Source organism: Wasmannia auropunctata, unplaced genomic scaffold (assembly GCF_000956235.1).
Source record: "Wasmannia auropunctata unplaced genomic scaffold, wasmannia.A_1.0 LD336101.1, whole genome shotgun sequence".
In the NCBI taxonomy this organism is placed as follows: Eukaryota; Metazoa; Arthropoda; class Insecta; order Hymenoptera; family Formicidae; genus Wasmannia; species Wasmannia auropunctata.
Genome location: NW_012026789.1, coordinates 2,781,409 through 2,797,829, shown reverse-complemented (window position 1 = coordinate 2,797,829; position 16,421 = coordinate 2,781,409). Strand labels below are relative to the sequence as shown.

General features: G+C 41.7%; 1 protein-coding gene across 8 annotated transcripts in view; it reads right to left on the bottom strand.

Moving 5' to 3' along the window:
* The window catches only part of LOC105459209 (diacylglycerol kinase theta), a 21,583-nt gene extending 6,749 nt beyond the window's left edge, over positions 1–14,834 (bottom strand). For 4 of the 8 annotated variants that reach the window (XM_011705046.1, XM_011705055.1, XM_011705064.1 and 1 more), the window contains exons 1-6: positions 12,912–14,834; positions 4,794–4,873; positions 4,057–4,159; positions 3,740–3,960; positions 3,293–3,464; positions 1,055–1,198 (exon numbers count right to left, since the gene is read on the bottom strand). In XM_011705046.1, the coding sequence (XP_011703348.1) occupies positions 1,055–1,198; positions 3,293–3,464; positions 3,740–3,960; positions 4,057–4,159; positions 4,794–4,873; positions 12,912–13,047 (856 nt within the window). In that variant the 5' untranslated portion in view covers positions 13,048–14,834. The remainder of the gene's footprint in view (positions 1–1,054; positions 1,199–3,292; positions 3,465–3,739; positions 3,961–4,056; positions 4,160–4,793; positions 4,874–12,911) is intronic. The other 4 variants (XM_011705091.1, XM_011705107.1, XM_011705075.1 and 1 more) reach the window with 3 other exon arrangements.
* Between the last annotated feature and the right edge of the window lie 1,587 nt (positions 14,835–16,421).

The window sequence follows — 16,421 nt, the reverse complement described above, 5'->3', positions numbered from 1 at the left end:
GCTCTTCCGATCTTATACATATATATATTTGAGAAAGATTTGCGTAAAGTAGATACTTTAAGTAATGAATAAATTTAAGAAAAATTTATAAACACAAATAACGTTGTAAAAAGAGACTCTGTTTATCATTCAAGAATAAATTACAACTCTTACCATCGATAATTTACGATGGGTTTGCAGAACACAGACGCGATAGGAAGAATTAGTCAGTAGTATTCTTGAACTTCATTTCACTGCATAGTAGAGTGATAAGCGTCATGGAATCTCATAGCATCCAGTGGGCTGAATGACAGTGCATGCACTGAAGCGAGACATACATACATGCTAAAACGTAAACAGTAACAAAATAACATCTATAAAAGAAAGGTTGGTGCACTATGATATTTATGTAAATGCATGTCGTGTGATAATTTATTATAGATATGCAATTTAAAGGAGTCTATTTTGAAAATATGTCATCGCTTTCTATTTCCTGCATTAATCTCACATAAATAGTTTTCATTTTGGTGTCAGCTATTCACATTTGTTCGAGTCAAAGAAATTCATAAGAGATACAGAATAATTTTATAAGAAATCACCTAGGAAATTAGGCTCGATAGTATGTATTTACATACTTTGAAATGTATTGTACTTATTTCTCCACATATGATTTAAGTATAAACATAGTAAATGTGATTAAAGAATTATATATTACGTTATATTTACCTTATTGCGCTTATATATAAAATATGTATGTATATATGTATACACACATAGATATTAATATAGCAGCAAAACGTCATTGATAATGTCAAAGAGTATGATAGAAGCAAGCTAAATATTTGCATTGCTGTTATGCAAAATAAAAAAAAATATCTAAATAAACATGATTATGTCTTTTAATACAGCGCTTTCTCAATCCTAACTGCAAATGCTGAGTAAGTAGTTACATGTAATAGCAATAACGATCACTACAGCGTATTTTAAGTTATTCTCAGTCTTGTACGATAAGTACATCTTAGAATTGCGTACATTCACACAGATGAATGTCTGACGATGATAATATTCTAGATACCTCGAACATAAGGAGGGGAAGCATGACAATTTCCATGGCAGCTACGTGGCAAAACTAGCGAAAGGCGCCTCAAAGCTTCGGCTAGGCGGCCTGCAGCCCCATTTTGTTCACTCTCAGCGAAATCGAATTGCTCTCCGATGTTATCTTCACATAGAAGCAAATATGGACCGAATATTTTAACGGTTACCACAATTTCAAATCTACAAATTTTATCTCTGTTTAGGCGTTTCGTAGTATTCTATTGTTGAATTGCATTTATTTTTTTTTCTTTCTCTCTCTCTCTCTCTCTCTCTCTCTCTCTTTCTTTTTAATTATATAAAAAGGCTTGCTTTTTTTGATATCGAATAGTAATAACACCCAAAGTTTGTAATTATTAAAATAAAATGTTATTTCTTTCAGCTTTTATTTTTGTAAGCTTATATAATTTTGTAAACGCCAATTCTAATTATTATGAAGCTGTATCTATTCAAATATATTATGCCTATTAAAAGCACATTGAGAGTAGCAATTAATAAGAGCAACCAGCCACAAAAGCCATAGTTTACAAATATATTATGAACAAAATATCTAATTAAAATATATAACAGACGTAGCTTCAACCTTGCTTATAGAAGATTTCTATGATTATAAATTATTAAAAAATATCATCTATATCGTTTAATTTTAACGTAGTGTACGTCCTAAATCCCCGCACAATAACAAATAAGTTTGGAAATCTTCACCTTCATCGCAACTGACGATATGAGTCTCACGATAAAAATTCTCATCATAGTGCCATATTTGATGATATAATGATTGAATCATGAATGTATTATGATGATAAGACAGCAGTCACACTTTCTATAATTCAAAAATTTTCTAATCCCTGCATCTAGCATACATTTTGCTATGTAAAGATTGCTTTAAACGTAGAAGTATCTTGCAACATTGTTCCTATGTTTACGTTATTAATTTAATTCACTGTCTCTTTTTATTCCAGTTATAAAAAAAGTCAGTATTTATAATTTAATAGCTTCTCTAAAAAAAAATTGTATTTGCGAAAATGTGGGAAGCTGAGAGTGTAAGAAACTGCAAGTAGCAAATATAAATACAGACATATTTATATGAAATATTAAAAAAGTCAAATTAACTACAAAAATTTGACTACTGATAATACTCGATATAAACGCAGTTTTTCAATTCGTGAATATAACGGAACAATGAAAGTTTGAGGCGGTAATAATCTTTTAAAATATATAGGTAGGGTCTTTCTCATTTCATATCGAAGAAAGTCAACGTTGCATGCTCTGAAAAGAAGGAAGAACATGTATATGTTTACAAACCGACCGGTTTTATACACGCGTTACGTGAGAGTGAGTACTAAAATAATATACCATGCAAAAAGTTTAAATATTTCAAAAATTTGTTGTATCTTTTACAAGTACCTCTCACTACAAAATGTATAAAAGGAAAGTACTTCGCATATTATACATTCTTTTTTTTTTCAAACTTTACATAGTACGATGTACAATATCTTCTGCTACCAATCATCAGTGCATATTTGCATACGTGTAATATGTGCTTATGCAATAGTAAAAATAGAAAATCTCATACATGAGAGACACAGTGTGAAAATAATCAATTGTGTCAATAGGTAATACGGAAATGCTGAATGATGGATTGAAAAAACTTTATAAAGCGCTAATCAACAATGAAATTTCACAGTGCACACATGAAAACCGCGAATAATTTATGTCCAACGTCCAATTATATATATAAACGGAGCAGCTTGAGCAGAACTCTCAACGTGGTATTTTTGCCATTATTTGTTATCTGAGTTTAATATATCGACATCACTTGTTTAGAGACATGTAGGTCTCGTAATTCAAAAGTGATACATTTATCGCGATTGTATGTACACGCAAAACTACAGTTGTATATTTATAAATAACTACGTGCATCAATAGTTGTCGAACGCGGGTATTTCATCGATCACAGCTCAATTTATGGTGTTGGCATCTCTAAGTGGCGACATTATTCAATTTTGTCAGATGACAATCTCTGTATATATCCCGCTTTAATCTTACTCCTCTTTCTTCGTTACACGAGAGTTCCTTCAACGTCCAAATTACATTCCCGATGGGATTGATTAATAAAATATTAAGGTGCTTCGCGGCACGTGACAAAGCGCAATTCCTCATTCTATTATTCTAATTACCTGTTAACACGCACATCATAATTACACGGCCAGACACTTACGGCAAGAATACTCACGCGCCAGCACTTCTTTACGACGCACTTCTACCCCAATGATGGCTTCCATGGGAACTTCGGTACGCGGAATACTAACTGCATGTGGCGGCAGGTATATTGGTTCCAAGTTACCAAAGGAGCATTCTTGGGGGATATTCTTGTAACAAGAGGCGTGCAACTGAGAGACGAAATCAAATTTGTCATTTAGTATCATTTCAACGGGCAAGGGGGAGGGAGGGGCGGAAGGGGAAACTTTAATCACACATGCTAACGAAATTATGCTTTCCTTCTCCATTCGTAAGAGCCGTTGCGTATTACATTTGACTCGAAATAAATAAGTATAGCAATGCAATGTAATATTTAATTCTAATCCCGTTCTGACGGAACGGAATGAATGAGCCGCATAAAAAAAAACCAAAGGAAAGGCGATCTAATGAAGAATCTTTCTTTTACCGTCATGCCGCACCACTCGCAACGAAACCCGGCAAGGCACTCGGCAGTAAAACAGCTCTTCTTGCATGCAGCACATTTCGAGCTGCTGGGAAGATTGCCCTCCCGCCAGTGATGAGTGTGCTTCACTGCTGACAATTCCTTCCCAGGTAAGTATGTGGCATTCTCTTTGCAGTCTGCCACCGCGAAGTCTTGGCATTCGACATGCACAAAGCACTCGCAAACTGCGGGAGAAACGTAGAGTGCGATTAACATTTCGTATAATATACGCTAACGTCTATTAAAAAGCCTCGAATCTCTCATTTCGGATAGAAGCTTACTTTCGCAATGAATGGATAGGTTGTCGTCCAAACGTTTCCGACAGACGTTGCAAAATTTTCTCTTGCAATGCATCTGTTCGGACCAACAGTGTGCGACCGGGTTCTGGAATACGCCCAACGAAGGAAACTATTAATCTTATGTATTAACACTCAAGACACATTATAAGTCCCAGGAAACTCCTATGCGTTTTTTCTATTTTAAATCCTTATTGTGACTTGGGTTCTAATCAAAATTTTTAGACAACGATTGGTATTTAAAGGTAAAAAGAATTGCTCTTTCTCAAAAAACTAGCAATGAATGGAGTGAGATATCTGGAAAGAGATATAAAGATTGAAAGTGAAGGTAAAAAAGTAATCTCTCTGTCCTTGTCTATTTACCGATAAATATTCAATTATAATAAATTCAACAATAAATGTTTTCATCTACCTTTGTGAGTGGAATAAATCGATATAATTATTATATATCATTTAAATAATAATATTTATTCTTCTCAAAATGGGTTAAGGTTTCAATAGATGTTAAAGGCTACCGACACGCGAATGCATGGCAACAAGCAAACAGCTCTTCCTGAGTTCCGTTAATTTTAATTTCTAAAATCCACTTATTTTATTGTAACGTTTAGTTATTTTACGACATCCCTGGGAAGATTGCTTTCCTATATTCTAAGTATAGGCGTTATATTTATGCATATAGGCGGGTTAATCCTTGCGGCGTGGAGACGGATCCGTTGTCTTACCTTAATCAGGCTTGCCGCGATGCTGGAGCAGGGAGAGACGACGGCCTTGAGACAGCGGTCGTGCACCACGAAGTTACAAACTGCAATGAGAGGAGGAAAAAAAAATGAGAGAGAGAACTTTGGAAATCCTGAGATTAATTGCGTTAAATCGAAGAGCGTTACCGGCTAAGCAGTGTATATGTACACTTTAGCATAAATCAATACGAGAGCCGCTCATGTCGTAATTTATAACAAGATCTTCTGACCTTTCGCGATGTAAGTAAAAAACGTCGAGAATCATACACGGCTGGCGTTATTTAATGCTTTTGCCGTGAACTGGACGGCAAATATGCGAGTGGCGGTCCACCAAACTTTCACAGAAACCAAAAGAGAAGAGATAACTATATATATATATATATTTACTCGTTTATTACATATCTATATATACTTGTTTAGAAAATCAGTTTTGTTAATCCTTGGGCGTTCTTTTTACCTAAATATTCTTTAGGAAAAACTGACACATGCTTCCCTTCGCTTCTAAAATAATACTCGACAGAGTCTAGCGCAAAGCCGATACTGCACTACAAGTCTGTTAATGTTATCGATTACAAATTTAAGAGTCAACATCGAGAGCGTTGCGCTGTTTCCGCCGGAGTGCGGCCTCGAGTTGCGGAAAAAGTGAAATGACTCGTTCGGCAATTTCTCGAGAATGGATATATTCCAGGGTCGGCAGAGGTGACGATCAGAGGCAGCGTCATTCGCGTATCCGTCATCCACTCGATACAAGGTGACGGGTGTCGCACGGTGTTTTCTCCCCCCTCGCGGGAGCGGTAATGATCGCGTTCTATCGCGCTCTTGCGACGCTAATCAGGCAAGATGTGGGAAATTTGTCGCATCGGCGCGCAGGTGCGGCCCGAAATAGTACTGTGCATCCGCTTCGTTAAGAAGGCGCCATCAGCCGCCATCGACGATCGACCGTCGTTCCACGAATGCCGAGTTAACTTTAACTCGCCGAGTGGGTAGCTCAAATCGAAAAGAAGAGGTACTCGTCATCGCCGTGAGAGAAGGAGGACCCGTTCGTTTACTTGTGTCTTTTACCCGAACGGGCTCTTTCCACAAGCAAATCGTAAAAGATCATCATCACGCGTTAGAACACTCGAGGAGGAGCGTTCGTTTAACGGACGTTCCAGGCAACGTTTAAAGTCTGTTCTGCAGACACATTTTGCGACGCTTAAGATCTGTTCCAGGCATTTGCCACGTTTAAGGTCTGCTCCAGGTATTTCCAATGTTTTAAAGTCTATTTCACGCATTCATAATAATTAAAGTCTATTCTATATCTCAATTCTAAAGTCATTGCAATATTTAAAGTGTTCTAAACGCATTTGCAACTTTCACTGTTAAATTTGTAGTGTCAAATTTAATTCTATTTAAGTCATCACTGCTTCTACTTAATATATAGTTATTTTTAGCTAAAACAATAGTTACTTTTAAATAAAACAATGGAATTTAACCCAAATTTCAACCATTATTTTAGTTAAAAATAACTTTATTAAGGAGCAATGGCGACTTAAATAAAGTTAAATTTGACGCTATAGATTTAACAGTGTTTAAAGTCTGTTTATCTTTTAGGTGTTTGCAATCTTTAAGGTTCGTTCCAGGCATTTATAACGTTTAGTCTTTATCCGAATTCCGGAATTCTTTGACGCACTTGCAGTTATACATGTTCGATTACTTCCACGGTGCACGCGAGTATGCAAATCTGTCCTGTAATAGACCGTTAATGTATGTATGTATATACATACTCAGCCGTGACAATCTTGCCGTGTTTATGTCATCGTTCACCAGCCAACGCAAGCTGTGCCATTCGACTGCTCGAATACGTAATCACGAGTGACAAAGCCGAAGCGCTGAGAGAGTAGATAAGATGAGAAACAATTCTTTGGAGATAATAGAGGCAAGAAAGGAAATTAATGTGGCACACACCGTGTGATTTAGAAAGATCCTTCTGAAACACTCTCCGAGGAAGGGTCTTGCTATACGTTCGAGTTTCCAGATCTGGAATCATGTTTGTTTCTTCACCCGTATTTCTAGACACCCTTTTCCTTTCTCCTCGAGAAACGAACACGCTTTTACTCTAAACGCGAAGAATATAACGGGAGAAAAAAAATCCATCTCTCGCGAGTCGGTCTTGTCTACATCGCGTTCGAGAACCGCTAAAATTATATTAGACTGAAAGTGGTAAATGCTTTGATGCGTGCGTTAAATCGTGCTTCCCTGATGTGAGAAAAAAAAACGAGAAATCCCCCTTGCGTTTCACTAATTCTTTGATAATCATATAATAATCTCGAGTATACGGCGGGTATCGGTTTTCAATATACAGTATTAGGTGATCACTTTGGGACTCTCTGCATGCTTTTATTACTCGATTAGCTTTCGGAGCAGGTGGTCGTCCTATTTATAACGATCCCGATCGATCAGTAGCAGCGCGATAAGTTAACCAAAATTGCTTTGACTAAGGATATTGTCATGCTTTTGAAGAATCGACTTTCGAATGCCGCGAAGAGCGCCGTCGCGACCACCCCTCGAATGTGGACATTTCCCGCAGCCAATTCGGGTCTTCGCTCTGTATTTCTATACGTAGCAGGATCTTATCTATTATAATATAGACCGTTTATATAAAGGAAATATTATAATTTCCTTCTACATTTTTTTTTTACTTACACAGAGGAAAGAACAGAGGAGAAAACCCACACCAGCAAATGCATGCGTGGAGTATTAATTAATATGTATCGCGGAACGTTTCTTCCGTACCGTGCAAGATATTCCCGCGGAATAAACGCACGCGATCTAAAACGGCGCAGTGAAACGCGACACTTTAGATTTTCATGCATTCGATATACAATATCATTGTGATACCCGATATATCATATACATACATATATATATATATATATATATATATATATATATATCATTAACGGACAAGTTTTTTCATTAGCAGCGTAAAACTCGCCGTGCTTTGGCAATCAATTTTCGCTGTTAAAGAAAGATTACTCAAGAAGAATGAAAAAAGGGTACACTGCTCTCTTGTACACGGATACGAAAGAAAGGATATGACAGAGTATGCTCTTAATCTGGGTAAACGCGAACATGTTAAGACGGGGAGCAAAAATAGAGATGGGCAAGACAAGGAAAAACCGTGGAAATTTGATAACGACAGGAGTAACCCGCAATACATATCAAACTATAATAATAGTTAAAAAAACTGCAGAAGTTGAATGACGACAAGGCAGGAGTAATAATATATAAGTATCAAACAATCATCATGAGATATACATATATTAATACACCCATTTTCATCGTATTCAACTTCTGCAGCTTTTTTTCAACTTCTAAAAGCGTTTCACGAGCATGATAAGCGAGTCTCTTGGTACGTCCCCGTCTTATAGACGTAGGACGGTGGGATTCAAATCCACGATTGCGGCTCCTGAATTACGCTACCGGCGACGCACGCAGGCTGCACAGCCAAACATGGCTATACAATGGCTATTATCAATCAGAACGTCAAGTAGTTATTGGAAGATCTTGCACGGAAAGCCGAATAATAATAACATAATCAATATTAGTTAAGATTAGTTTCTCAAGTGCATAGCGTTGTCCTTTAGATTAATTGATTGATCACAGGTTGATGATCAGTGTATCCCAGACGTTTTTTTTTTTCATATATCTGAACCTCGAGCAGACTCTATTCTCTTTTACTCTTTTTCTTTGGACAAAGCTTACGCAAAATAAAATTGATATCTTTAATTTTTTATAAGAAAAAATTGTTTGTACAATAATTCAAGAAGAATTACTTCAGATTATATAATCAACAGATTATTCGTATAACTCTATATTCAAATATATAAATATAACTTATCTCTCTTTATACTCCAAATTCGAATAAATTATGAATTATTTGAATGTCAGTTTTTTAGCTTTAAATAAGCTTTCGATGATATTGTATCATTACTGCAATCTGACTGACACAATTGCGCGAATAAAATAAATTCATATGTCATTTCGGGCTCCATTATATGTATGAGCCAAGATACTGTGGAAAATATAGCAAATTGCAGGGAGCGCAAGAATGAACTAAATAAAAATTGCTGCTATTTGTTCACCGTGCTAGGTGGAAAGAGTGTGTAGTAAATTATATGTTATTCTCAGAATCATGTACTCTTGAAGAATCATGTTGATGCTCAGTTTAACTTATTCAGTTTAAACAACATCCACATTTCTTTTGTTTTAATATTTATTTTACTATTTCAATAGTATATTCTCTCTTTTAATCTTGCCTCTCGAATTTCTATGTAATCTCATATGTGTATTATTTATTGTTACCCGATGTGTGTGTCTAACTAAAAAAAAAGATTAACGAGAAATATCTATAATTACAGTATTCCAATCTATTAATGTAAAACACAATATTACTTGTTATTAAAATTAAGCATGATTCACTCATCCTGTGGTTGCTGACCAAACATAATGATTGGAAGATTAGCTAATGCACAATCAAGATACCGAAGGAATTATTATCGCGCGCGTCATCGCGCGTGATTGCTGCATCGAGATTTAGGGGGGTAAACATTACTTTACAAATTACATTTGCATTACTTTATCATCGTTATTATGTCGCGCGTTATTGCAAAATGGGATGGTCCGCAAGCAGAAGATTACTTCACTCTCTACATTACAATTTGTTTTTGAATCATTGGCATAGGAAATTATTGTTACGCGCTATCCTCATATCATATTTCTAATATCGTACCGCCACAGGCTTTAATGTTCACCGCCGTTATATAACGTTGTTATAAATGATTTGTTACGCGGGAATCGGGATGTCATACATATATTATGTGACGCGTATACGGTAACGGATGTGTCAACTGAGACCTTTATCTCGTTCTGCGTATATGAAAACTAGAAACCTTTTATTATACACGATAGTACGTAAATGGGTTGCAGCCATAAATAATTATCTAAATTTTACAAATGAAATAGTTTTAGATTATTTAATACGTTTTTATGCGCAATATTATTTAACGAAAACAAAATATCGAAAAATTAATATTTAAAACCGATCGATATATAGTATAAGAAAATTGTTACTATTCTAATTACTGATCACTAATACTAATCATTTTATCGATCGTGTAAAATTTAACAAACTATAATTTTTCACCAAATACATGTCTAGTATATTGCGATTGTTCAATATAAATAAATATATTACCGTACGATATAATAACAGTTAACATTCAAAAATAATACATCCCAAGTAAAAAGTAAATATAAAAATCGAATTGTCTCAAACGAGTTTGTAAACAGCTATTAGGATTTTATATCACAGATTGAATTTAAACTGACAATGCTAAGTATAATTTGCAAACATAAAAACAACTTTATTTAAAGCAGCCGACGGTAAAGCGATCAATACATTGTGTAGCAAGGTTTAACAATGGCTTTAGAAATATAACGCTTTATCTTCACCCTTTGTGAAGTTAGCATCCCATTTCTAGGATTTCGATATAATTGATAGAGTTCTGACTCTCTCGCACGCTGAACAATTCTGGAGTTCCTGATACGTCTCGAGAAAAGTTCGGACGATTGAATGCAAAAAAAAATAGTAGTCAGAAGAAGATATGCCAATTTCACATTATACCAAGTACGTAATACACTATACGAAGTAAATGACTGTTTTTTTTAAATAAATTTTTAAATTCCATAAATCAAAAAGGTTCTTTTGGAAATCTGATATGTTATTGAGATCTTGATTAAAATAGAAAAGTTATTGTTGATTTTCATATTAAACGTAAAGTTGGCGTCTCATATCTTTAAATCCTTATTTTTTTTCATCTAAAAACTTTTTGAAGTGATTAATAATGAAATGTAAAGTTTCATTCGTGTAAAAAAAACAGCGCAATATCATAAAGACATTTGAAAAACAGTATACTCTTACTTCCGGAGATTATAATGACCCAATATAATCTTTCCTGAATAAAACAGTGACAACTTCAGAGACAACTTCTTTTTGCATGAACCATATCCAAGTAACGACTTGCCTATCTTTACAGTGCCCTCCCTAATGACCTGCCCCAGACAGCGCCATGTCCGAAATCGAGATATAAGGGTCCTTAAGATGTCATTAAGACGTCTTTTAGCCTCCGATCTACGACAGCTATAGTAAGCTTCAATCCGTAAGAAATTGTTCAATCATAGTCGACTATTCTCCTCACATTTGACTGTGATCGGTCAATTTTTTACAATTTAAGCGGCTCACTATACTTATTGTAGATCGAGATTTAAATATCATATCAAAAGACGTTTTAAAGACGTGTTTAAAGCTCTTTCGGCAGACGTTGCAATTTTTCTTGTTTGCAATTTAGTAAATTATTAAAAATTCTGCGCTTTGTGTGGTGCAATTTTACCTAATTTATTAAATTGCATGCAATTCAGCAGAAAGAAAACGCATCGTGTGTCGTAGGCTTAAGACACCCTTTACACATCTCATGTCCCGGATTTTATGTACTTTCCAGGGTCGTTACGTCCTCAACGACCTGTTTAATGATCGTATTTTCCTGACAAACTTTTTTACTGCCTACAAGCGTCTTTCTTTTTAAATGTTGAACATATATCTAGCACTAATATCCATATACGTCCCCGCCAGTCGAGTTTATTCTCGACGAAAGGCTTGAAAACAATCGGAATCCGCCGCCGAACGCTGCGTGGGGCTCGTTATACATCCGAGGCGACTCTCCTGATCGAACATTCCGACGTGTTTGAAAGAGTGCGAGAGCACGGCTCGTTCCGCTCGCGTTACAACGAAGGTCCTTTACGCCTCTTTACCCGTCAGCGAGCTCTCACGCTTGCCCCCACTTCGAGACAACCCTCTTTGCCGCCGCCGCCGCCGCCGCCGCCGCCGCCGCCGAGCGCCCGCGCGCCCCTTCAACCCCTTCCACTTCGGCAACCTTATCCATGGTCTTTCAGCCATACCACCCACCCCTCGCGATCAATGCTCATGAAAAGGTGGGCGCGCGTTCGCGCTCGCGCCCTCTGCGTACGCCGTCGCCCCCTCCCCCACCCTGTCGCTCCCTCTCGCTCTCTCTCCCTCCCTCCCTCCCACTTTTTCTAGCCTCTCTGTTTTTCTCGACGGGATCTCACTCCGTTTCTCTCTATCTCTCTCGTCTGCTGTTGCACCGATCCGCGCGCGGCTGGCGCTAAAATGCCCGAGAGACTCCGAGAGAGAGAGAGAGAGACAGAGAGACTCGGGCACTCGGAATGCAGCATCCTGACCCGATTGAACGGGACAGCCTTGTGTCGCCTCCGCGCTCATCCGACATCGGTATCGGTCGATCGCGAATGTCAATGGGAATCGCGACCTACGACCACGCGAGGAGAAAAATATCCTAACGAATGAGTTACCGAGCCGTTACCGAGCGCGGTCGGACTATCGATCGTCTCGCGGTCACGTCGAGAGCGCCCGCTTGAAATTTTAAAGATCCCCAGCACCCTCGCGAGGGACCGTTTACTTCCTTCCCTCTTTTCTCCGACAGGCCGGGTCCGCGACTAATCCGACCCGATCGGACGGATCGCGAGAGGAGACGTGCAGAAGCTTCGACTCGAATCACCGTAAAGATATACGGATATACTTAGATATGGAAAATCGAGTCTCCGGGATTGCGCAAGTATTAAACTCGAGGCGCGTTCGTACGCTCGTTCCTCGCGAAAGTTGTGCGCAACCTCCGGCATGGGCAAGATCGGGAGATGCGTACTCTCCCCGTGGGAGACGTGTCCAGAGAACTTTACCGTCATTCTCTACCTTTCCTCTTCTTGTCTTACAATTTTTTTTTTTCATTTACGTATGCAGAAAGATTATTATATATCGTTGCGTAAATTGCAATCGTCGTTACTTTGCAATTGTTCGTGGCGCTCGTCTCCCCGGAGAACATAAACGCTTCTCTCTCTCTCTCTCTTCCCTCTTTTTCTCGCCGAGTCTATCAACGCTCCTGGGTTGACGTCGATTTAATTCTATCGTGCGCGCCGCCGCCACCGCCACCGCCACCGCCGCCGCCGCCGCCGCGCGATGATCATCCTTACCTTCGCAGATGTACCCCTGCTGTATGAGGCCCCAGAGCATGTCCGTACAGCTATGGCAGTACGTCGGCTTGTGGAATGTCTTCTTGCTAAAAGTATGCCCATGGCTAACTGGAGTCTCGGTCGAGACCGACGCCATATTCCCCGTTCCACCGCGGTACCGTTCACGCCAGATTTTCACGCCGTGAATGTACGCAGGGCGCGCCGCGTGTGGATGACAACATAGTTAAACGCCCGACACTACGTAATCTCGAAGCCGTATGCGTACATTATTGCGTTGCTGTGGTGATGGTAGGAGTCGTTGCTGGCCGCACGCTGGCCCACTCGCACTGTCGTCGTCGTCGTCGTGGTCGTACCGTCGTCGTCCCGTACGGCGCGTCCTCGTCGTAACGTCGTCGTCGTCGTTGTTGTCGCGCCTAACACGCATTATTCCACGAGCTGCGCCACGGAACGATCGACGCGCCGGCAGCCACGATCCCGCGCGCCAGATGCGTCGTCGTCGTCGTCGTAGATCGCCACCAATCCGCCTGCTGCTGCTGCTGCTGCTGCTGCTGCCGCTGCTGCACCGATCGCCACCATTCCAATCTCGCGACCGCCACCGAACATCACCGCCGTCGTCGCTGCTGCCACTGACGCTGCCCACCTCGTACTCCTCGTCGCCGGGAATCTCGCTGCTGCTCGCGGTCGCCTCGTTCGCGATACGATGCGTGCGACGACGTCGCGTACGCGCATCCGACGAGCCGCCTCTGCCACTTCAGCTGCCACTTCTGCCGCCGCCGCTGCTGCTGCTGCTGCTGCTGCTGCTTCTGCTGATCTGAGCGTGGCCGCACTGACATCAGCCCCTTTTCGTCACCGCCACCGGCCAGTGGCGGATGCGCTGCCCTAGCGGCCTAAGTGGGGCGTCATATGGGGGCCGAGCCGAGCCGAGCCGAGCGAGCGGGGATCCAAGCGAGATGCGAACCGCCCTCTTCCGAACCCGTAGCGGCCGTAGCCTCGAGGGCGCGCGCTCTCGCTCTCTCTCTCTCTCTCTCTTTCCCCCGTTTTCCCCGATTTACTTTCGATGGATCGTTCTCATGTTCGATTTCTCCTTTCCGCAAAAGATTCAAGTTGGTATCTTTGCTCCCACGTGCGGAGCAAGTGTCGCTCGAGGGGTCCGGATAGGCGGAAAAACGGAGCACCGGAGTCGCCGATCGGAGCGCGGTCCAAAATACAGAAATTTCCGAACGGGAACGGGGGCTTCGTTCTCCAGCACTGTCGATGGCGACGGAGCGCGTATCTGCCCGTTGCGCTGCTCCACGATCCCTCGTATAACGCGAGCTCGCATATACACGTCCCTTCGCGCCGCTAGCGAGCACAGCTTACGCCGTCTATTTCCGATCGGTCTCTCTCTCCCTCTCTCTCACGCGAGACTTGCGTTTCAATAACATCATGTTGAACCCGAAAACCGAATGTCCGCGACGTGCTATACGTCGCCTCGAACGGCGATGACGGCGCCGATACGTCGCGCTCACGCGACACCACAGCACGAGCTCGTCCGGGCGCGCGCGGATCCGAAATACCCCTTTCTCGCGGTGCTTATACCGATTCTCGCCTCGAAACTTTCGATTTAATCGAACATCGGCCGCGCGATCGGTCTCCCCGATTTAATCTCCGACGACTGCAGGCATCTGTATCACTTTTCCATCCGGGTGAGCAACTCCACCGTGATGCGAACCACGACGCAACGCAACGTTACGACGGCGATCTCGTCAGTATAGTACGTATATATCGTTCAAGCTCACGCGGTACGTACCTATACCGATCACCGTTAACGCAAACGCGACCGTTTGGCAGACGCGCGGCCAGCACAGCACCGCTCGGCGATTGCGATGATCGGGATGACGCCCGACGTCGACGACAGTGTATGACGACGGCGATGGCGTCGACGTCAGTGACGGTGGCCGCGACGCGCGAGCGGTACGACGTCGACGTCGTTTACCGCGGCGGCGCGCCGACGCGACTCCCTCTCGCCCCGCCGCGACTTCCCTCCACCACGCGCGCGACGCGCCTCGTGTCACGCATCCGCCGCGGCCGCGCGCCCGTGTGCCATTGTGGACTCCACCACGTCGCGCGAGTAATAGGCACGAGTTAGATCTCTCTCGCCCCTCGCCTGCTCCCCCCTCTCACCTTTCGCGAACCCTCGCGAAATCCACCCTCGTTCTCGCGGTTGCCGATTTGCGGCCGCTCGATCGGTTCGTTTACTCGCGATCGAGCGAGCCGTGCGCTGTCGTACCGCGCGGATGCCCTCCTCCCCTTCCGACCCTATTCTTCTTCCCGAACGCTATCCGATCTCGCGCGCGCGCCCGCGTGCAACACCGTGAATAAGGACGGCAAAAGGTATAACGGCGACAGAAAGCGGCAGCGCGTTCCATTTAATCGCTGCCTCTCGATAATGAATGCTGCCTATTATCGTCGCGACGCCCGTCGTCCTCGCATTGTACGTCGCGCGCCCGTGCGCGCGCGCGCGCGCGCTCGCTCGCTTTCGTTTTCGCGCTCTCGCGTCTGCAACGCGCGTCGTGTGGGATATACACGATTGCACACGCATACATACACATACGTACATACGCGGCCACAATGAGTCACGTGAATCGAGGGAGTTGCGGACGCTTCGCGCTGGATTTTTCAATAACGGAAGCACGACGGGGGTGGCACGCATTTTCACATCCCTGTCACGTCCCGTTGTATTCATTAAACCGTCTGCTGCACATGCCTACATTGACGGACATTATAAAGTTATATCTCGCCGCGCTTTCTCTCTCTCTCTCTCTCTCTCTCTCTCTCTCTGTTTCTCCAGCCTCTCATCTCTCCCATCTCTTTCTCTCACTCTCTCCGTCTTTCTCTCTCTCTCTCTCTCTCTCTCCCTCCTTCTCCTTTTCTCTATTGTGTGATCGAACGTGAATGAAATGGGTTTAAATTTCAATACGGGAGAGAGAAGCACGCTAAATAAGTACATCAACTGCCGTTATTACTAACTACTGTTATAATCACGTATATACGCTTCTAAGTAGTGCGCTAGAAATTCAAACATATATCCCTAATTGTAACTGCCATATAACATAGATGTAAAACATGTAAATTTACATATATGCACATGACAGTTAAATCTGTATTTACTGAGATATATTCGTATCGTTGAATTCGATGACAGTTTCAGCATTAAAAAGCGTGAATTTGAGAAAACGCAGTGATCTCGATAACGGGTTTCTATAATTTGTTTTTGTCTTTTAACTTTGTGAGAATTTTGCGGATCGAAAAACGATCATCCTCTTTTAATTGTGCGACATAAAACTGTACATGTGATAATACAATGCAATTGCATTATCCTTTAGCAAATGTCAAGCATAAAACTATACGGCCTCCAACTCGTCTAGATAATTCACCAACCGTTTAATCACTGGGACATACACGAGACAATTAATCGATCGTCACTTAACCCTCCGTCGGCAATGTGAAATTTTCACATCAACCTTGGTT